The sequence below is a fragment of the Eleutherodactylus coqui genome, chromosome 4 (assembly GCF_035609145.1).
Source record: "Eleutherodactylus coqui strain aEleCoq1 chromosome 4, aEleCoq1.hap1, whole genome shotgun sequence".
NCBI classification, from domain to species: Eukaryota; Metazoa; Chordata; class Amphibia; order Anura; family Eleutherodactylidae; genus Eleutherodactylus; species Eleutherodactylus coqui.
The window spans coordinates 66,724,575-66,748,576 of record NC_089840.1 but is presented as its reverse complement, the minus strand read 5'-3'; the positions used below and the strand labels follow the sequence as shown (position 1 = coordinate 66,748,576).

The window sequence follows — 24,002 nt, the reverse complement described above, 5'->3', positions numbered from 1 at the left end:
ATGGCCTTACAAGTGCCATTTGTCTATATGTTTTCATTACATTGTATTCTCAAGTATTCACTGTTTAAATATTGGATAAAAGGTGAAATAACAGAATGCGAAAAATGGAATTTGATATTAACAAAATAATACTTTTGCATTGAACTGTAATCTTCACAGAATGCACAACATGAAGATGACTCGATCACATCCTGCTATGATGTTAAAGAGATTTGTCTAACCTTCTTTCATTGTTGGGTAACATTTCTTTTAAATGATTCTCGTTCTGCCATAGCTGTTGAAGGTGTTTGCTTATTTTACAGAAGACATGTAATTCCACAATGTGCTTTCACTGCCCAATTTACTCAACATGCAAGCAGGAGAGATCTACGCCTAGAGCTGGGAAGGCTTGTGAACATTAAATCTCTCTTATTCTCCTACAGGTAGGATACAGACTGTTAAAAAAACACATGTTGGCAATGTTTGCAAAGTAGCAGCTCAAATATGTTGAGTCGGTTGCTTAGGGATAAATGTCATTGCCAACAGGTGACACTACTAGATCTCCTAAGGTGATACGGCAGTGTCAATCAACATGCAGGAGAAGGGCTAGTGGCTTGAATCGATATGCGACACCAAAGATACGCAACGCCACCTGAGATGGAAAGATGGTTATCAGTCAACAGTGTGAGTATAAAGTTCTAGGTATGTAGTTTATGTTAAATTGTGCAGTATTCCAGAGTCCTTCCTTCTGAGGCTCCATAGAAACTCCATCTTAAAGGGTTTTTTTCAGGCATATATTACTGATGACCTACCCTCTCAACAGGTCATCAATAGTTGAGTGTTGAGGATCTATCATTCAGGATCCCTAGTGAATAGCTGATTGTCCAGCCCACTGTAAGTGCAGTGGGGCTGGACATCATCATCAAGGTCAGAGTAGGAAGTCTCAGGGGTAGCTTTGCTTCCATTGAAGTCAATGGGAGCAAAGTTATCTCTGAGACTTCCTGCTTCAACCCTAATATGGAGCTGGAAGTGTAATAGGCTGGTTCGCTCCCATTGATTTCAATTCTTTCAACCCCCGATCACTACGTCTGACCCGACTACGGGACAACCAGAGATCCTGGGCAGTGTATCCTCGACGATCAACTACTGATGACCTACCCTGAGGATGGATCATCAATAGTATTTGCCCAGAAAGCCCAGGGAATTCAAATAGAACCAAAATCGGGGATTCAGGCTGAACCAAGAATGCAAATATATATCATAGGGTAGTCGAATGTTATTATGTTTGGCACAAATGGTGGAAACAAATGGAAACCTAGTCAAGCAAAGAGCGTATTTGACTAATGAAAGTATAGTTTCATTCAGGGTTCTGTCTAAGGGCTTAGTCACACGGGCGTTTATTGCCGCGATTTGCGCATGCGCATGCGTCCGGCGATTTTTTAAAACCATTGCTTTGCAATGGTATCGGACACATGAGCGCTTTTTATGCGCTCGTCCGATAAATTAGAGAACAGAAATCGCAGATCGCACCTATCTGCGATCTGCGATTCCTGTTCTCTTCTCTATATGCGCTCAATGGGGCCGGCGGCAGCAGCGCCGACCCCAATGAGAACATATAGAAGACAAATCATTCTTCTCTGCCACAGCTGGAACAGCTGTGGCAGAGAAGAACGATGTTTGCCCATTGAATTCAATGGAGCGGCAATACAGCCGCTCCATTGAAAGCAATGGGCTGCCGGCGTGCGCGGGATGAATTGTCGGGGAGGGGTTAAATATATAACCCCTTTCCTGCAATGCATCCTTAAATGTGAAAAAATAAAAAAAAAGGATGTACTCACCAGCTCCCGGCAGCTGGAGATCCCGGCGGCCGGCCTGCAGTGGGTGTGAAGGGGTGTGACTCAGACTGGCCCCTGATTGGCTCAGCCTGAGCCAATCAGAGGCTGATCTCAGTCACACCCATTCATGAATTCATGAATGGGTGTGACTGAGACTTGCTTCTGATTGGCTCAGCGCTGAGCCAATCAGGGGCAAGTCTGAGTCACACCTCCTTCATACCCACTGCAGGCCGGCCGCCGGGATCTCCAGCTGCCGGGAGCTGGTGAGTACATCCTTTTTTTTTATTTTTTCACATTTAAGGATGCATTGCAGGAAAGGGGTTATATATTTAACCCCTCCCCGACAATTCATCCCACACTCGCCCGCAGCGCTTGCATTCAATGGAGCCGCTGTATTGCCGGCTCCATTGAATGCAATGCGCTGGACAGCTCCGGCCCGTTTCTAATGAAACGCGGCTAGGAGCAGATTTTCGGGCGATTTTTGGGCCGATTTTTCGGCGCCGGTCACGCGATTTGCGCATGCGCATCCGTCATGCGATGCGCAAATCGCGTGAAAAAACGCCCGTGTGACTAAGGCCTCAATCCCATTTTCCAGGATTCAGCTGGAATCCTGGGAAGTAAAGTTAAACATGGTATGAATGGACTCTTAGTTTGACATACTCGCAGTTTCACGTGATTCCTCTTCCGCAGCCATTTCTCCTGGCGACTTGAGGAACTCATGTTCATAGAGTCGATTCCTTCCTTCTGCTGTATCTGCACACTCTCATACCTCATAAGCTGTAAGACAATGAGCGCTGATTAAAGGTAGTAGTGACTTCATAGTACAATATGCTATTTCGGAGTTGTTGCTTAATGAGTACCGGATCAAAGGTGACCAATAATTAAATAGTTAAGGCAAGCATATAAGATGACTTTGGAGCTTGAATACATAAACTAAAACTAACCTGGAATGCATTGTATTTTATTTCCATCATAAACGGAGAAGTTGTGAAATGTCGGATGTGTAGTGAGTGCAGTGAAGCGGGGAATAGGTTTATGAACTAAGCTTATGCCTTCCAGTAAGTTCATTTGTATACATAAAACACATACACATATTTCATGCAGCAAATCATATTTGACACATAATCAAGAACTGCATATGGATGTCATTGAGAGGGTAGAGTAGGAGCTACAGGACACTAACCAAAATAGTTGCCTCTGTGGGATTGCATTCATGCGTAAAAGGGAAAATTAATACAATCTAGTCTTACTGAGCTTCTATCTACCTAGCTATACTATAGTTGGTCACATATTGTATTAGACTTCATGGTAATGCAAACCCTTCTTGGCTATGCTCTAAATATGAGAATCTTAAAAAAGTACGGGATCAGTAAAATGCCCATAGGTTAACTTCACTGGTCAAATGTTTCCAAAATGTATTAAAATATTTATTTCCCATGATTCATGGTAGACGTTAAAGTGTCTCCAGCTCTTCTTCAGGACAAATAGTAGACATTTGTTAAATAAAAGGCTATGTGCACCTGAGGTTGGGGCGGCAATTATTTCCTCCACTTAAATGCATGTATTTTGGGCTGACAAATCATTTTTGAAATGGAGTTTATATATCATTGTATTTAGACACCACAGTCTAAGTTTCATTAGATCTGTCAGTGAGGCTGAGTGGAAGCTTGGTTTTCAGCCCTTATCTCTCCTGCACTTTTTATCAACTAATTATGACCACAGCAAAGTTTATCTTTGTTGTGATCATTAATTAGCTAATAAAAGTGCAATAAAAAAGAGATAAGGGCTTCAGCAGTCCAACACACTGACTGAGACGAAAGGCCCATTTACACGGGCCGAGTGTTGGGCATCATCCCCGTGGATACTCACTCCCGTGCTGGTACACAGCAGCAAGTATCGCTGTCTCGCTCACAGCACGGCCAGCATGGAAGCGGAGCGGTTGGAGGAGAGTTCTCTCCCAGCTCTCCCACCGCCCCTCTCTATTCACTGTAAGCAGCGGCCGTTCAGTACTGAACGGCTGCTGTTTACAGTGAATGATGGTCGTTCAGGATTTTAAACAGCTTAAAACTGAATGACTGGACGATTCTTGTCCAGTTATTCAGTTTCAGCATACAGTTATACAAGACGATCATCGTTCAAAACCCCGCGGGAGCGCAGGGCTTTGAACGATCAGAATGATAACACTGCTCAACAGCATTTTTGCATCTGCTGTGCGATATATCAATTCTTATGGATTTTTGGGTGTAGAATGTGAATTCCCCTTTAGAAATGATGTATCACGTAAGGTTTTTATGCAATTTAGATTTTTTTCAATTTTTTAAAAAAGGTTTTTTGTGCTTTTGTGCTCAATTTCTGGTGAATTGTTTATATAAAATTAAATCAGTGACTAAGCTAAACTTTTTATTTGAATGTAATACACAGTGGATGAAGTTCTAAAAATGATCACTAGATGGCAGAACAATGCAGTTGAGCAGGAAGGTTACTGACATGAGCCTATCTGTACTGCTTTTTAGTGTTGATGCACTTCTCTTCATTCTTACCTCAGCATATCGGTATTTTTTTGAGTTTCATTCACAAATACATTACCAGAATAGCATTATTGAGTTCTGAGCATTATTTTGTTTTTGTATTTAAAACCAGACAATATTTGGCAATACTGTATTATTGTCTATGTAATAGCGCTATGTATTTCAGAAATGTGACGTGATAGATAGAATCTCATTCTTCCACTGAATTCAGCACCTCAAAATTAGTTAGATCAACCTGTTTCCAAACCAGATACAGATTTTTTTTTGATTTGTTGACCAGTGTTATCATCCCATGTAAATCAGCTTTAAAGGCCCTTTTGCCCGGGACGATGATTGTTCTGTGTAAAAGGCCCCTTGGTCTGCTGTGTCTATATACAATGATACACAGAGGCTGCAGAAGACAAATAGAGCCAAATTTTTAATTTATCCCTATTGCAAAAATGATTGTCAGACCAAAATGCAAGCATTTAAGGGGGAAAACAAAATTGCCTCCAGCTGTGAAAGCTGTTTGCAAGCACAGCTACCTCTCTGTTGGACGATATGGATATCTCTTGATAGTTAAGGCTTGCAGAGGTGTGATCCCACCAATCAACTATTAATGGTATAACCTGTGACCATGCAATAAATCCTTAAAGGGGTTGTCCCGCGCCTAAAGAGAAAATTTTTTTTTTTGCCCAGTCCTCCAGTACCTGTAAAGGAATACTGCTGCCAGGTGTTATTAAAAAAAAAATTCCCTTACCTGAATCCCCATTCAGCAACTTTAAAAAATCTTCTTTCCAAGATGGCTGCCGCTGGTCTTCTCCCACGGTGCACTGCGGGTCTTCTCCCATGGTGCACCGTAGATGTTCTTCTGCTGTCTGCGCTCCACTGCCAATTCCAGCCACCTCATTGGCTGATCGGCACCATGTGACGGGGGCGGAGCTACGCGATGATGCTGAGAAGGGTGAGGAGCCAGGACACAGCTCGTGAGCCCAGACCATCTAGAAGAGGATTCCTCTCTACGCAAGCGCGACTGTTGCGACGACCAGAGGAGAAGTTTGATCGTCGCCATGGAGACGGGGACGCCAGCACCGGGAGGGGGTAAGTATATAACTTCTGTATGGCCAATATTTAATGCACGATGTATATTACAAAGTGCATTAATATGGCCATACAGAAGTGCATAACTGCACTTGCTTCTGCGGGACAACCCCTTTAAGATGGGAATACCCATTTAAATGTGATATTTGTTAGTATGTATAACATTTATTTTGGATGTGTTAGCTCTTCCAAACTGGGGGATCAGATCCTGAAACTTAAATTGATTAACAAAGAAGAAATCTTTAGGCAAAAATAATTCATGGAATTTAAACCCTTAGTTACCACCCCATAGACTTTTTACGTCCTGGCTGTGCTTTAATCCCCAGGGCCGTAAAAACACGCTTCCTTTGGAGATTAAAACCCTGCAGACTGGGGACGTGACAGCTCCATGCTGCCGTTTACTGAGGTAGCCGACGACCTGGAGCAGTCATGGGGGGGCCGCAGGACGCCCGCACCCCGGTTACGCGATCGCCGGTATCCAGTGGGCGAACGCATTAAAGTCAATACAAAATTTAAATAAAGTTAAAGTTTTAACTCAGCTGAGAATACTCAGCCCCGTCCTCTGCGGTGTCCCACGGTGTTCTGGTTCTCCAGGACCTAATGCCGGCATCTTCGCATGCGCGTCAGGTGTTATTATGTCATGCGCAGAAGGCCAGAAGGCCCGGAAAATTAAAAATCTCCCTGCTCCTAGCTAGCATGAGTAGCCGAGAGCAGGGAGCTGTCACCGGGAACCACTGTATGCGGTTCCTGGTCACATGATCCCTATTATCCAATGGATAACAGCAATCATGCAAAAGTAAAGAAAAAGTGGGGAAAAAAAGAAAAAAGTTTGTTTCCTCTCCCCTTCCTAAATGGCGGACGTATGCGCAAGAGTTGCACATTGCCGAGGTAATTTAAAATCTTCCAGTTCCTGTCTTCTAAATGTAGCCAAAAGCCAAGAGATTTCACAGGGGGCTGTGGTACGCCGCCCTTGGTCACGTAATCACCGTTATCCAATGGATAACGGCGATCACGTAAAAGTAAAAATAAGGTAAAGTTTCACCTCCCGTCACGGATCCAATCCATGAGGGGAAGTGAAATTACTCACCTAAGGCTATCGGCGATGTCCCCCGATGGGATCCTTTCCCCAGATTCAGCGCATGCCCCCATTACCAAAAATGGTGGACGTCAGCGCAAAAGTTGGGGAGGCAGGGGAAATTTAAAATCTCCTTCCTCCTGGCTACTAAAGGTAGCCGAGAGCTTGGAGAAGTATCCAAGGGCTGCAGTGAGCGGTCCCCGGTCACTTGATCACGATTGTCCAATTGGTAATGGCGATCATGTAAAAGTTAAGACAGTTAAAGTTTAATGCTCCGTGCAGTTTAGGCCCCATTGTGTGTCCAGACAGAAGATTGAGGCCACAATTGGTATGTTTCTGAACACAGGACAAATAAGGGTATCCATTTTGGGGTGAATGAAAGTCTTCATTCTTATGTTTGCTGTACAAAAAAAAATGTTTTTAAAATGACATAATTGCTAAAAAAAACAATTTTTTTTCTCCTTTTTTGTTTAGATTCATTCAAAAACTGGGGTCAAAATATGCAGTACAACCCTAGATACATTCATTAAGGGGTCTAGTTTTCAAAATGGGGACCTTTGTAGGGGTTTGCCATCGTTTTGGCTGCTCAAGAGCTCTACAAATGGGCAATGGGGCCTAAAACCCCTTCAAGAAAAATGTCTATTCTGAAAGCCACCAGCTGCTCTTTTCGGTTAGGGTCCTGTTGTGCATACGGAAGATTGAGGCCACAATCGGTATGTTTCTGAACACAGGACAAACAAGGGTATCCTTTTTGGGGTGAAAGTCTTCATTCTTATTTGTGCTGTACAAAAAAATGTTTCTAAAATGACATAATTGCTAAAAAATTAAAAATCTTAATTTTTTTTATTTGCTTTGCTTAGATTCATTTAAAAACTGTGGGGTCAAAATATGCAGTACACCCCTAGATTAATTCATTAGGCCTTAGTCACACGGGCGTTTTTTCACGCGATTTGCGCATCGCATGACGGATGCGCATGCGCAAATCGCGTGACCGGTGCCGAAAAATCGGCCCAAAAATCGCCCGAAAATCTGCTCCTAGCCGCGTTTCATTAGAAACGGGCCGGAGCTGTCCAGCGCATTGCATTCAATGGAGACGGCAATACAGCGGCTCCATTGAATGCAAGCGCTGCGGGCGAGTGTGGGATGAATTGTCGGGAAGGGGTTAAATATATAACCCCTTTCCTGCAATGCATCCTGAAAAGTGAAAAAATAAAAAAAATGTATGTACTTACCTGCTCCCGGCAGCTGGAGATCCCGGCGGCCGGCCTGCAGTGGGTGTGAAGGGGGTGTGACTCAGGCTTGCCCCTGATTGGCTCAGCGCTGAGCCAATCAGAAGCAAGTCTCAGTCACACCCATTCATGAATTCATGAATGGGTGTGACTGAGATCAGCCTCTGATTGGCTCAGGCTGAGCCAATCAGGGGCAAGCCTGAGTCACACCCCCTTCACACCCACTGCAGGACCGTCGCGGGGATCTCAGGCTGGCGGGAGCAGGTGAGTACATCCTTTTTTTTTATTTTTTCACTTTTCAGGATGCATTGCAGGAAAGGGGTTATGTATTTAACCCCTTCCCGACAATTAACCCCGCGCACGCCGGCAGCCCATTGCTTTCAATGGAGCGGCTGTATTGCCGCTCCATTGAATTCAATGGGCAAACATCGTTCTTCTCTGCCACAGCTGTTCCAGCTGTGGCAGAGAAGAATGATTTATCTTCTATATGTTCTCATTGGGGTCGGCGCTGCTGCCGCCGGCCCCATTGAGCGCATATAGAGAAGAGAACAGGAATCGCAGATCGCAGATAGGTGCGATCTGCGATTTCTGTTCTCTAATTTATCGGACGAGCGCATAAAAAGCGCTCATGTGTCCGATACCATTGCAAAGCAATGGTTTTAAAAAATCGCCGGACGCATGCGCATGCGCAAATCGCGGCAATAAACGCCCGTGTGACTGAGCCCTTAAGGAGTCTAAGTTATAATAATAATAATAATCTTTATTTGTGTAGCGCCAACATATTCCGCAAGTTCCAAAATGGGGTCATTTGTGGGGGTTCCCTGTCGTTTTGCTTGCTCAAAGGTTCTACAAGTGGACAATGGGGCTTAAAATATCTTCAAGCAAAATTTATTTTTCTGAAAGCCACCAGCTGTTCCTTTCGGTTTGCGCCCCATTGTGCATACGGACAAAAGATTAGGGCCAAAACGTTTATATTTCTGAACACAGGACAAATGGGGGTATCCATTTTGGGGTGTAAATCCTCATTTTCCTGTGCATTATAGAAAAAAATCCTGTCTTTAGAATGACATATTTGCAAAAATATGAAATTTTATTTTGTCTCCTCTAAATTGCATAAATTCCTGAAAAGAAACTATAGGGTCAAAATACTCATGACCCCCCTCAGTGAATACATTAAGGGGTGTAGTTTTTAAAATGGGGTCATTTTTTGGGGTATCTATCATTCTGACACCTATGAGCCTTTGCAATCTTGGCTTGGTTTAGGAAAACAAAATGTTCCTCAAAATGTTAATAATATTAAATTTGTACGTCTCCTAATTGGTTAAAAAGAAAACAAAAGTTTTTCCAATGTGCGTCAAAAAAAAGGAAACAAATAGAAATATATACTTTATCAAAAATGTCTATATTATGTTTGCACATATTTGAGATATTGCAGTTGAAAATGCGAAAAAATGACGATTTTTTTCAAACTTTTTCCAATTTTGATGCTTTTAATAAATAAACACAAATACTGTCAGTCTATTTTTACCTAAATGAAGTACAATATGTGGCGAAAAAACAATGCCAGAATCATTTGCATACGCAAAATCATTACGGAGTTATGCTATGTTCAAGTGACACGTCAGATTTCCAAAATTTGGCCTGGTCATTTAGGCGCAAACGGGATTGGTCACCAAGGGGTTAATAAATATACACAAATTCTATCGGTCTTTTTTTACCACTTAAGGCCTCCTGCACATGGGCATGTTTGAATTGCGGAGTCCGCGGCTGGCGTCCGCCTCCGGACTCCACACCGAATACAGCCCATAGTATTCAATGGCAAAACATCATTTCATCTTCACGAGCGGAAATTGATTGCGATTTTCCACTTGTGAAGAATAAATCACAGCATGCTGCGATTATGTGCAAGTTGCCCACAGCCGGCTTCCATTGAAGCCAATGGAAGTCGTCCGACCCGCGGCACTTCCTCAGTGAGCACTGCGGAAGTATTGCGGGATACGTGTAACCCCCCCCCCCCCCCCCCGGTGTCGGTGGCTACTGTGCATGTGTGACGGAGTGCCGGCTGGCACATCCGCAGCGTGTGCAGAAGCTGACGGACAGGTAAGCTGAGGTCACCGGATCGAACTCTGCTGCGGGAATCCTGCATGCAGGGTCCGACCTGCCTGTGTGCAGGAGGCCTAAATGAAGTACAATATGTGGCGAAAAAATGATGTCAGAATCACTTGAATATGCAAAACCTTTACGGAGTTATTCTATGTTAAAGTGACACATGCCAGATTTCCAAAATAGCGTATTTATGAATCTATAAAGAGCATTCTAAACATAAATCTATTGTCAGTTGAAAAAACTATTTTTTTTGTACCAGTTATTTTGGTGGAAACCACACAAGTAGGGATGCAGGAATCTCACAGAAATATTGACTTTTTAGGGGGAAGGTTTATATTGAAAGCAAGAAGTAACTTTAAATCTTACCTGTCTTAGAATAAAGGCAACCACATCTGTTGATTCCCAGTAACTGGCATGGAAAAGATGTGGTAGTGCTACAGTTGGGAAGGCAGTGAGTACATCAGGGCAGTATAACGCATAATCAATGCGCTTTGTTCCCCACCAATTAGCTGTAACTACATAAGCAAAATATAAATTCAAAGTGTATATTTTCTTAAACATTGCAAAAACTTAAATAGGTTACCTGAAACGAAAAAGAGGATAACTTTATTTCACCAAAACACTGCCACCCTTGTTCTGTGTCTGGTATTGCAGCTCAGCCCTATTCGCTTGTAGAATCAGACATAGCCCATGGACATCCTCAGACAGCACTTTTGTTATTCCAATATGCCTAGTTTTGGCAATACAATATAAATTCTCTCAGTACTACATTGTAGATTACAGGCAATGTTTGAATGTGAACTTCATGAAAAACCATTTTTCCACTGCTTTGAAAAAAAAATCACTAGTGTGATCCTTTGGGATTCTTCAATCCAATGTTACCCCCTCTGGTCTTCTGATTGAAAGTGCCGGCAACACATTTAATATTCTGGTCTATCAAAAAGTCTTGTTAAAATTCCATCCAAGCTTCCTAAGCTCTAATAGATTTAGACGAGAATGTGGTAGATTTCCCAAGATATGATTGCATACAATGAAGGCCTTTTCGGAGTATGAATGATTTAAAGGGGATATCTGGAGAATTATCTGTGTGGCTGGAGGCCAACTGTCATTCATTCATTCATTTTTGTATAAAAATATAAGCATTTTTATAATGAAGAATCACCATAGATGCTGTGTGCACACATGAAATAACATTTTATGAAAGCAACATATGCAGAACTACTGTAAAGCATTAAGATTTTCTCACTTCACAGTGTACCAGAACTTTGTTGGTTTTATTTGCCAAGATGATTACGCAATGTTGCAGATTTGTAGCGTGTGGAGTACAAACATGTAAAGGTACATTTCAAGTTACTACTAAAGAGTTTAACGGCCCATTTAGATGGGACGAATGTCGGGCAAACGATGCCCGACACTCGTCCCCACACATACTAGCTCTTGTGCTGCTGTACAGGAGCTAGTATCGCTGGCTCACAGCGGGGCAGCAGGAGCAGATTTCTCTCCTCACTCTCCCCCGCCCCTCTCCATTGAGTTAACATAGCAGCTGTTCAATACTGAACGGCTGCTATTTGCACTGAATGATGATCGTTCAGCTCATTGTCCATCATTTATGCTGCATAAACGATGGATGATGAGCTAAACAATCATCGTTCAGTGTAAATAGCAAGTTTATTACTTATACTTCGAGGAAAGACTGTGTACAAGACGTTCTGGTCATAATATCTAAGGAATTCCCAAGTAAATGTTAAATTCTTGAGGACTTCTCTATTTAAGAGGTACAGGGTGTTTCACTTGAAGCACAACCTTTATTTCGGCTTTTAATTAGTGTAGATCTGCATTTATTTTTAGGAGTATAGTGTTTATCGATGGCTCACATCCTTTTTCCCACCAAGGTTGTATTGTTCATCAGGGGGTAGCACTTTCAGTTTGTATTTCTAGTCAAGGTGAGGTCATTTATCCCAACTGTCCAACAGTAAAATACTCCTTGATGCAGGATCATAAGTGCTTGGAGGTTGGCAATAGCAACTTTCAGCATCTTCCATTAGGACTCTAAGATAATCAAGAACCTAGGTAGGAGTCAGTATTCACTCTTTTGAGATATCATCATCCTGAACACAAATATTGAAGGAATTAGTGGGTTGTGCTTCAGGTGAATTACCCTTATTAAAGTAAAACAATGCTGAGGCAGATATATTTCAAATAATGGGGTACAAATGAAGAATTGACTTACTGTTAGCCATTTTTGCAGAGGGCAGGCTTTCTGAAGAACTTGACATTTCACTGCTCATGCTCATCAAGCTTGACCGTCTAGCTTTAACTTGTGTAGGGGTTGATAGGTTGGAGCAACCTGGGGCCTCTGTAGAAGAGTTGTTGCTGGTAGTAGTTTCTACAAATGCCGCACTACAAGCTTGAATACCATCCACTGCAGACAAAACATACATATACATTATTTGTCTTTGGAGAAAAACAGTTGTGCTGGAAACAGTATGTAAAAGAGGTCATCTCCAATCAATAAAATTAATTTAATTGCACTTGGAAGGTACATAGGCTAGATATATCTTATACAGTGTGCTATCCCACAAAAGAAATGATAATTAACTCTTCCCACCATTAATTACTATTTTTGCGATGTTGTTCAGCTTGCAAGATTACAATAAGACACTAACAAAATTCAATTATTCTAAATTGGAGAAGGGTGAAACATTACCGAAAGGAAAAAATAGGGATGAACTGACCCAATTGATCCAATCACGCTAGGCATCTGCTTAGGTTAGCTTATATTGGCTAAAAGCTGTTTATTGCTCTTTCCTCTGTTCTAAAATTGCTTCAATAATTGAAATATAGAAAATGCACCAAAAATTAACGACATTTAATCTCTGCCCCGTAAGCATATTTTGTGTCCTACTGCAATGAAAACTAAGTAATAAAGAACTTTTCGATAAGTATTCCAGGAAGTCTGTCATTCCAGGAAGTCTGAGCCAATCAGAGGCAGCCCTCACTCACCCATTCATGAATTCATGAATGGGTGTGAGTGAGGGATGCCTCTGATTGGTCAGGCTGTGACCAATCAGAGGCATCTCATTCAGCAGGCGGGGATTTTAAATCCCCGGCTGCTGAATACTACTCACAGCTGTTCAGAGCAGTTCAGGAGAACTGCAGCCTGCCGGGCTGAACTCCGTCTGCCGGGACCAGGTGAGTATATATATATTTTTTATTTTTACACATTTCTGGATGAATTGCAGGGAAGGGCTTATATATTTAACCCCTTCCCGACAATTCATCCCGCGATCGCTGGCAGCCCATTGCTTTCAATGGAGTCGGCTGTATTGCCGGCTCCATTGAATTCAATGGGCTAACATCGTTCTGCCGGGACCAGGTGAGTATATATATATTTTTTATTTTTACACATTTCTAGATGAATTGCAGGGAAGGGCTTATATATTTAACCCCTTCCCGACAATTCATCCCGCCATCGCCGGCAGCCCATTGCTTTCAATGGAGTCGGCTGTATTGCCGGCTCCATTGAATTCAATGGGCTAACATCGTTCTTCTCTGCCACAGCTGTTACAGCTGTGGCAGAGGAGAACGATCTTTACGCTGACAGTGGGGGGGGGGGGGGGTCTCACTCTTGCCGCTATTGTGGCTTAATAGTGGGACCTGGGAACTTGAGATGCAGCCCAAAATGTAGCTCCTCGCCTGCCCTATTCGTTTCTGTGTCCTTTCCATCACTTTCTTGTGTTTTGCAGATTTTCACAAATGAAAACCTTAGCGAGCATCGGCGATATACAAAAATGCTCGAGTCACCCATTGACTTCAATGGGGTTCGTTACTCGAAACGAACTCTCGAGCATCACTGAAAGTTCGACTCGAGTAACGAGCACCAGAAGTATTTTGGTGCTCGCTCATCTCTAATGATCACCTGTTATGGTTTTATTTTTAAATCCTGCTGCCTTATAGAACTGCGATATGTGACTACACATTAGCTGCAGTGCCTACAGGGGATCTACAGTAGTCTGAAACACACCAGCTGTCTCATCATTGGTTCGTAGAGACACACCTCCTGTCTTATCATTGGTTCAGGCCGCTGCTGTCCCTCTCACTGTAAATCTGTCTCTTTTGATTGTCTGCTGTTTGTAAACATAACTGTGTTATAGGGAAGGGAGGGTTGATTTCTGGTATGTCAAGGGAAGATTATAAAGCACAAATTATTAAAGAAAACTGTGAAAAAAAGACAATTATTGGTTAATTGATGCACATACTGTATATTGAGATAAATAAGCCTTAGTAAGGGGGAGCCTGGAGGATCACTTTAAATCCTACTTCTTAGATGAGTCCTGCCTCTTGTGACATCAAGCGGTATGTCCCTTGCTTGAGACCACCATCTTTTCACACATGTCAGGTAGCATAAGCTTAGGAACTCAGTCCACAATTAAGTTTTCTGTTGTACCGCTGGCTTATGCCAGTTTTATTGCATCATAGCGAACCTCATACAACTCTTCATGTCAACAGTTTGCATAAAGAACAAACTAAATCCTAACCATCTTAGGCTTCTTACTATACATTTTGACTTTGCCCTTACTACCAATAAGGCCTAGCACCTCAAACTTCGATCAGCACACCACAACTCAAATGTCCCAGCACAGTGGGCATCTCCTTCCCTGTTGTGCCTTGAAGTGTACAGCATGCAGGCCTCTCAGTTGGAGCATAATGAGGCTGCTCCACATCAGAGAACCCTTCTCTACTGACCTTTCTCTTAGACTATCACCCTCTAGCAGTTCAGAAACCTACAAACCTTAAATGGAAGAGCAGAACTAAATTAACCCCTGTGTTCCCTGCAAATATTTCTACCAGACTGTGTGTTATAGGAGCATGCTGAAAATCTTACAGACTAATACTGTAGGCAAGCTTATTTTATGATTGCTATTGCTAATATAAAACCATTTGATGTGGTTCGTTCAGGTAACCAATGAAAACCCCAAATGAAATTTACTGGGAGTCTCCAGGAATATGAGAAAAAATTCTATAAATGAAATTCTCCATGTCGAAGACCTTTGACCTATTCTGGGCAGATAATCCAAATGGTAGCTGCGTGCGGCAGAAGCCTGTCACTGAGATTTATTTCTCCATCATTCAATAATATGAGACACGACTAAAAAATAGAATACCAAAGCATCAGACAACCAGCTGTATGAGAACGAAAACCAGAATACAACAATGTGCTGGTCATTGTCACTTACTAGCGTCAACGATAGCAAATTCATTATTATCTATTAGCCAGAGTCACGGATAACAGGACTCTTTATGTAATTTTTCCCATATGCTCACAAAGGAATTCCAATTTAAATTCAATTATTCATGGACCCTTCAAAACACTTAGACTGGAGAAAATGAAGGTTCTTCTCATCGTGTGGCGCTGCTTCTTCCATATCTGTGCAGCACCTTCCTTTGCCTGGAGCTATTTTGTGCTCTATTTCAGAACTGTTGGAGGGCAGACGTACAATTGGAACAGCTGTTTGCAAACTGGGTTTTACTGTACCTCTCTTGAGAGCCACGATTCATGTGCTTGGCATTAATTCTATCAATTATTTACTTTACAACATAGAAACATCTGTATCGGAAGCAAATAATTTACTCTTCCTATGGATTGAGCGCACATACGAATGCTTTAAGGAACTGCAAAACACATGTATAAAACTAGAGCAAGCAAAAGGTAGGAATGTATGCCAATTGACAACTATTATGCGGAACTTCAGGAATGTATTGTGTTAGGGAGTGCATTCCAGCTCCACTCAAAGCTTATCGCATTCATGGAAATCGAGCCGAGTACTGTGCTCTGCTGTCTCTGTTAGCCCTATAGACTTTGGTCCCCTCTGTTGGCGGCTGATAGGGGCCCCAATGGTCAGACCCCTACCATAGTAGCGTTTATCACCTGTACAGTGGATAGTTAATAAATACTTTAAGTTGAAATACTTCTTTAAGCATTGCCTACTTTTCTGAGCAGATCTGAGGATGGCTATTATAGTAATTCTCATAGTTGCTACATGTTTCACTGTCTTAATAGAAAATGCTGCAACCTTTCTATTACGCAGCATTGTACAAGATTTGCTGACCGCTCACCATCTTGGTAAAGGTCCATTTAGATGGGACGAATGTTTGGTAAACAATCCCCGACATTTGTCCCTGTGCGTCCTTGCTCTCGTGCTGCTGCTTAGCTCAATTTCTCCCATTCTGTTTGTGCTTTCCTAATTCTGTATGTGCTTTCTTTATTGTTGACTCAGGTTCAGTCTGTGATTTATTAGTATACCCAAGCCTTTTTCACATGTGCTGCTGCTTAGCCTAATTCCTCCCATTCTGGATGTGTTTTTTTTTCATTTTTCTTGCCCAGATGTAGGACTTTCCATTTCTCCTTGTTAAATACCATTCTGTTAGTCGCCGCCCACTGTTCACGCTTTTCTAGATCTTTTTAAATATTCTCTCTCTCTTCTCTAGTGTTAGCTATCCCTCCTAGCTTTGTGTCATTGGCAAATTTGATCAGTTTCCCATCAATTCCCTCCTCAAGATCATTTATAAAAAAGTTGAATGCCACTAGGCCTAGGACAGAGCCTTATGGTACCCCACTTGATACATTCTTCCACTTGGATGTGCAACCATTTATGACTACTCTTTGAGTACGATCACTCAGCCAGATATAAATCCACCTAACAGTTAGGATCATAGAATGGTAGAATTGGAAGGGGCCCCCAGGGTCATCTCGTCAAACCCCTTGCTCAGCGCAGGATATTAGTACTATGGGGACCCACAGAGGGGACATTAGTTCTATTGGGGGCCACAGAGGGGACATTAGCACTATGTGGGGCCACAGAGGGGACATTAGCACTATGGGATGGCCACAGAGGGACATTAGCACTATAGGTAGCCACAGAGTGCATACTAGTACTAATGGGGGCTTACTGAGAGGTTCATTGGGGGTCGTGGCAGGATGGCAAAAGTGCAAAGTCACAAGTCTTTGCTGTAGGAAATCTTCATGGTAATCTAGGCCCAGGAAAACAACAGAAATTAAAATGGAACACCAATCAGAAAAGATGCCATCTGTGATCACTGGAAGTAACTTCAGTGTAATCATTATGACTGGTATGTGACTATTTTATTGTGATTGCCTTATTTAGAGGTGTCCTACAGCTGAACCGCCATTTTGAAGATATGTTGCCCCTAATTTTGTGTGGTAGTTTACCATTCAGAAGTTACATGTACAGGCAAAATCAGACATTACAGAATAACAAACTAATCAGCAAATTCAAACAATACGGGTGAGAGCCCTACTCACAAGAGCCTGCAAGTGACACAAGAGGTAAAAGTTCTTGTTCTGTAAAATTGTTCTTCAAGCCAGTTGCCTTGTCAATCCTATATTTGGTAATTTTTTCAATATGTATGGTATGAGGTACTTTGTCAAATGCTTTACTAAAGTCAAGATATAATGCATATAGTATCCACTGCACTTCCCTGATCAACCCAGTCAGTGATTCTGTTATAGAAGGAAATTAGATTCGTCTGGCATGACTTGTTTGTTACAAACCCATGCTGGTTCTGGTTAATTACTCCATTCATCCAAGTACTTGAATACATGCTGTTTAATAATTTGTTCAAGGATCTTTTCCAATATAGAAGTCAGGCTCACAGGCCCATAGTTTCCTGGATCTACCTTCTTCCCTTTTTTTGAAGAGAAGGACAACATTTGCCCTTTTCCAATCTTCTGGGGCTTCTCTTGTTCTCCAGGAATTTTCAAAGATTATGGTGAGGGATTCAGCAATTACCTCCGCTGCTTCTTTTAGTATCCTAGGATTTAATTCATCTGGACCTTGAGACTTAAATTCATTTAAGTTAGCTAAGTGTTCCCTCACCATCTCTCTGCTTATAAATAGCCTGTATTCTTTTATTCCCCCAATAGCACAGGAAAGATCAGTTGATGTTCCATCTACTTTCTAAGAGAAACAAATACAAAATAGGAATTTAAAAGTTCGACCTTCTCACCATTATTCTTAACCAATTCACCATTTCCAGCTTTGACTTTTCTTTTGCTTTTGACATACCCCTAAAATCCTTTTTTATTGCTTTGACCTCTGTTGCAAGCCTCAATTCATTATTAGCTTTAGCTTTTTTGACACTTGCCCTTCAGTTTCTGCAGACCACATTATATTCTTCTTTAGATATTCCACTCTCTTTCCATTTGATAAACATATTTTTCTTCGTTTTTAACTTGTGTGCAAGTACTATGTTCACCCTTCATGGTCTCTTTAAATGCTTCCCATTCGTCCTTCTTTTAGGGATTGTTAACAATTGTGCTTTGAGAATCTCATTTTACAATATTTCCCAACCTTATTAGACATTTCTGTCCTTAAGAACATCCAGCCATTGCATCCTTCATACCCTCTTTTTGAGTTCATTGAAATCTGTCTTTCTGAAATCCAACCTTGAGGTCTGAGTTTTCTCAGGTCTTCTTCCCCTTTTTATCCAAAATTCAAGGATAGCATGATCACTGCCTCCTAAGGTCCCAGCCACCCTTACTTCCTCCACCATTCCCTCCCTCTTGGTAAGAATTAGGTGCAAGATAGCAGATCCCCTTGTTTTGGAAGTTAAAATTTTCAGGAAGAGCAGATAAGAATTTGTTGGATCCATTACTTTTACCTCAGAGAGATTCTCAACAAATGTCTGGTTATTAAAATCTCCCATAATCCCTATAGGCCTATTTAAACCCAAAGATTCTCGCTCAAAAATTGCTCAAAGCTGTCTTTTGAGTGAGAATCGTTGGATTTAACTGCATGGACATTGTGCAGTTTTTCATTAACTGTTTCATTAGCTGGCTTCTGTATACCCCGCTCGCAACGCTCAGCTGTATACTAGCTGTGCGCTCTGTGAACACAGCAGGAGTATGCAGAAGACAGAGCTCCAGCTGTCTTCTGTTTACCCCGCTGTATACCAGCTGAGCGCTCCAAGAAGAAAACAGCTGTATACAGAAGTCAAGCGGCCCCGCTTATCTTCTGCATATCCCACTCGGAGTGCTCAGCTATATACCAGATGAATGCTCCAAGAAGACAACAGCTGTATGCAGAATATAGCTTGTCTTCTCCCATCCAGCGTGAGCCTTCATTTACACACTTATGCAAAGTGAACGCTCAAAACGGTCAATGAAACTGCAGTTTGAGCTACGTTTTCGTGATCATCTTGCCGTGTAAATGCACACGATTATCGCTCAAAAGATGTCTTTTGAGCGACCTTTGAGCTATAACCGTTGTGTCTTAATGGGTCTTTAGTAGAGATGAGCGAATATACTCGTATCGAGTAAGTACTCGATCGAGCACTGCGATTTTCGAGTACTTCCGTACTCGGGTGAAAAGATTCAGGGGGCGGCGTGGTGGAGCGGGGGGTAGCAGCGGGAAACAGGGGGGAGCTCTCTCTCTCTCCCTCTCCCCCCCACTCCCCGCTGCAACCCCCCCACTCACCCACGGCGCCCCCCGAATCTTTTCACCCAAGTACGGAAGTACTCGAAAATCGCGGCGCTCGGGCGAAAAAGGGGCGTGTCCGAGTAGGTTCACTCATCTTTAGTCATGCTTTTTTGAGAGCTTGGTCCTCTGATGTAAAGAGAGTTCATTAATATCTTCCTCTTGTCCAGGTGCCTACAATGGTGTCCTCTCTGTTGTTCTCTCCTTGTATTCTTACCCAAACAGTTTCTACAGAACTCCCATGCTCTGAAGCTTGAATCTCTGTGGGGATGAATGTTTTCCTAACATACAATGCAATACATCCTCCTTTTTTAAAGTCTGTTTCTTATAAATAAGTTGTATCCTTCAAACCTTGTGTTCCAATCATGTGTATCATCCCAACAAGTTTCCATGATGCCTATGGCATCATATTTCTCTTCCTGTGTTAGGAGCTCCAATTCTCCTTGTTTGTTTCCTATGCTCTGGGCATTTGTATAAAAACATTTTAGTTTGTGATCGGTGTCTCTTGCTCCTCTACGTTCCTTCTGAATTTTTTATCTTTGTTCTCTCTTTCCACTTCTAATAGCGAGGTTCTCAAATGTATTCATTAGCTGTATATTTTCACCTGGCCTTTCACTTCCCTTTCTATATTGTTCTAGTTTATAGCTTTCCTAATGAGTGAAGCAAGGCGCCCACCAAATATATAAGATTTTTACATAGTGTACTGCGTATATTTTGTAAGCCTTCAACATACTTTGATACTTTAGAAACTCTGGAACCTATTTATAAGATTTCAGAGTGCCCTAGTGTTCAGTTGTTCTTGTGTTGCAGAAAATAAAAGGCTCTATACCCTTCTTTAGTGAAACCAATGACAAGAGGCAGTGATTACATAATATTATAAGACTGACATACTGTGGAATAACAGTTTTAATGAAACAATGTAACAAAAAAATTCTTCTGTATTGTCATTTGGCATATAATTAGAAAGAACTCCTGTGGGATTGCTGTATGTTCAGTTTTTATTACAAGAATAATCAGAATATTGCTAAAAAGTAACACATAACTGCAGTATGCATTGGGTTAGACGGCTTCCCAGCTTTCTTTGTTTCACCCTGTGTGTTCCAGCGTCTGTTCTAAATCATAAAGACAGCAAGCAAAGCATTTCTGAAAAACACGCAACTCCCGGGGCTGAATAAATGTTTGAGTAATATTCCAGAGACGATCCACAGAACCCTTACCTCTAAGATTATTTTCAGATTTACTGCAGTCACTGAGTATAAAATTCTATGTCCTACAAAAACTCAGCTGCCTCAATAAATGAGCTTTTTGGATTTTTGCAGTAAAAACCAGAATGTTGGATGAGCTGGCAGAGCTGGTGCTATTGCATCTTCTTAACAGCACTTCCAACCAAGGTTTCAGGTAAGATTTAAAAAGGGGGCGTTTTGCATTCTAATTATAGAAAAAAGGATAAAATAGGTCAGCACTTCCCAATAGAAATCTATAGGTACACTTTAAACCATGGCTGCAACATGCAATAGAAGCAGAAACCAAAGCAGGTGGTTTAATCTTGACCTGGGATTACCTTCTGTCCCTCCTAGGGACCATATAAATGGTGTGCTACCTTCCCTGGTTTTATTTGCAGGCTTAGTCCGAAAAAGTAGCATTCTTGAGGTAGGTACCCATCTTTCCCATGTTAGATTAAACTACCTGGTATTAGCGTTAGGACTAGTGATGAGCGAGTATACTCGCTAAGGCACTTTACTCGAGTGAGTAGTGCCTTAGCCGAGTATCTCCCCGCTCGCCTCTAAAGATTCGGGGGCCAGAGGGGAGCGGTGGGGGAGAGCGGGGAGGAACGAAGGGGAGATCTCTCTCTCCTTTTCTCCCCCCCCGCTCCCCGTCGCAACTCACCTGTCACCCGCGGCGGCCCCCGAATCTTTAGAGACGAGCGGGAAGATACCCGGCTAAGGCACTACTCGCTCGAGTAATGTGCCTTAGCGAGTATACTCGCTCATCTCTAGTTAGGGCCCATCTGAAAGCTTGGTCACCTGGACGTTGGCAGATGGGCCAATATGATTTGATCAAATTATATACCAGGAACCTTGCATTATTTAATGTAGTTAGTGTATTATAGGTATGTATACTTCTGAGAGTAAATGTATTTTGAGTATTGTTGTCACTTTTTGGCTTTTGCATGCTAATTGTGTCACCTTCTAGCTTGGTTGGCTAAGAGGCATCATATTGTCCCAGTTATGGGACTTATGTGCCTAAAGAAGTCATAATTGCAATTATTTGGTGTACAAGAGCTGCGCCTAGTAAAACTTGGAAAAGACACATGGTAAGGTTTAGTTTAAGATTTAGCGACTAGCACACTAAAATCTATGACGTGGTCTACTCTGTGAAGGTTAGTAGAGTGTCCTCTATGCATAGGAGCTATTTTTCTGGTTTCAATGTTAATTGTGTATGGGCTGTGAGTCAGACAGCCTCCGTTGACTTCAATGGAGGCCGTCCACGTGGAGTCTGCAGCAAAATGGAATATGCTGCAATTTTTCTTCCGCTCGCAGAATACACAATTCATATCCGCGAGTGTGAAAGAAAAAGCGAAAGTACATGCCATTCAATACGTGCGATTTGCTGTGGATCCTCCGCGCGGATTCCACAATAGGAATCCAGTCATGTGAAGCAAGCCTTAGACAATTACAAAAAACAACATGTAAGAATTGTGCCTACATGAATACTTTGGCTTCTATAAAACTGCTAAGTGGCTTTTCGTTTTATAGTAACCCTCCACAGCAATGTTTCCCAACTCCAGTCCTCATGAACCCCAACAGGTCATGTTTTCAGGATATCCTATAGTAGGAACACTTGTGGCAATGTCTGAGGCACTGACAATAATTACATCACCTGTGCAATACTGAGGAAATCCTGAAAACATGACCTGTTGGGGGTCCCTGAGGACTGTAGTTGGGAAACACCACTCTACAGCGATAGCTTAAAACTTCAAGGAGTCATTGTACAACTAACTGTTTCAGCCAAACACTAGAAATAAGTCCAGTAAGGCTACTAATGATAGTTATTATGGTTCTTTTTGCCAAAGTTACTCTCTTTTACCTATTTTAAGTCCTCCAGGTGATTTGTGCAACTATCACTCATGATTCACAGCCGCCTGCTTCAAAGACCCAGGATCTCTGGTAGGCATAGCGTAACTTTACTGAAAACTAACATGTATAGTTGTTGAAGTGTGAGATAATCAGAACCCTTTGGATATATGCAGAAGCAAGTTCTGTTGCCATGTACATACAATATGCCTTACTTGTGCACATATAATCTCTTAATGGGACTGTCTGGTGCTCATATGATGGCTCACAGAGATCTGTCCATGGCCGGCCACCATAGGAAGGACTGCAGATGGTCAAGTCCATGTGCAACAGATCTAAAAGTTGATGGCATATATCCTAGATAGGAAGATAACTTAAGATAGAGCCATTTTCAATAATACATTAAATGTAACCATTTGTTCATCTGCTATTTATTATATTTAGATGTAATTTTATGACATCATATTAATATCGATTACCTAATAAGTAAGATTTTCCATCTCCCAGGGGATCTTTCTGATATCTGGGGACATTGAATGGTGGAAGCATGTGGAAGGTTTTCTCCAGCAAAGGTTCCAGCCTTGAGGCAGATGGATCAGCAGAATGGAAGAAACTGTAAACCTGACTGCAAGCTGGACGAGCCCGGCACACTGCAAAAGCAAATAAAGCGATTAGGAAATGGAAAATAAATCAGTATAATGATGAATATGAATGTCATATTATCACTCATGGAAATGGCAACCTATTATAATAGTTTGATTAGCAAATGATCAGAGCGATACTTTAGGGTAACAATCTGTAGATTTAAAAAAAATGCATTTGTTACGATTTTCATTGATGAATTATTCTGAAACCAATTTTCATGTGTAGTGATTTGTGGGAAGCCCTTACATGCCTAACATAACACATGTCACTTGATGCGGAAACATGATTTTTTGTGCCAGAATTCCACTCGTGGATTTTGCTCATTGACAGGGCAAATTTTGCATGTGGATTCATACCAAAAACCCTCGTAAAAAGATGCAGATTTTGACCAAGTTTTTTAGGCGGAGTTCCACAGCAAATTGTGTGATCATACTTCTAGACTACCAATGTATATTAATGCACAGTGTGCATTAGGTAGTCTGAGAAGCTGGTGCAGCCATCTTTGTTTGTCCAGGCCCAGAGGGTTACTTTAGTGAGCTAGGCTGCCCTTGGTATGCATATGCTCAGAATGGACACAATAATCCACAAAGTGTTAATGCAGCACGATTGGTCGTTTTGATGCTTAACAAGACCTTTTTATGTCGTTCCTTGTTCACAATTGAAAAGAAGATGGTTGTGTGAGCAGAGCAGAAATGCTATCACCAAGTACAAGCAGTCTAAAGGGTACAAGACAATCTCCAAAGACCTGGTGTCCTGGCTTCAACAGTTCAGTGGGAGGCCAACTTCTGGCACTCCGCCTGTTGTATTAATGATAATATAAATGTGTTTCTTAAAGCAGCCTATGCAAATATATGTATGTATATATTCATAAATCCACCTTCATAGAAAATAGCTAGCAGTCAAATGGTTAACTGGTATCCTAAAATACATGCCTTATCTCAAGTTCTACAAGGT

General features: G+C 41.9%; 1 protein-coding gene and 1 long non-coding RNA gene across 2 annotated transcripts in view; one reads left to right on the top strand and one right to left on the bottom strand.

Moving 5' to 3' along the window:
- The window catches only part of PITPNM3 (PITPNM family member 3), a 498,866-nt gene that overhangs the window by 29,926 nt on the left and 444,938 nt on the right, over positions 1-24,002 (bottom strand). Inside the window, exons 11-14 of the mRNA XM_066599616.1 lie at positions 22,883-23,053; positions 12,063-12,254; positions 10,199-10,347; positions 2,475-2,591 (exon numbers count right to left, since the gene is read on the bottom strand). Coding sequence (XP_066455713.1) covers positions 2,475-2,591; positions 10,199-10,347; positions 12,063-12,254; positions 22,883-23,053 — 629 coding nt within the window. The remainder of the gene's footprint in view (positions 1-2,474; positions 2,592-10,198; positions 10,348-12,062; positions 12,255-22,882; positions 23,054-24,002) is intronic.
- Positions 577-23,039, top strand: LOC136625443 (uncharacterized). Its single transcript, XR_010792547.1, has 3 exons — positions 577-663; positions 22,427-22,496; positions 22,911-23,039. It is a non-coding gene; the product is annotated as an uncharacterized lncRNA (long non-coding RNA).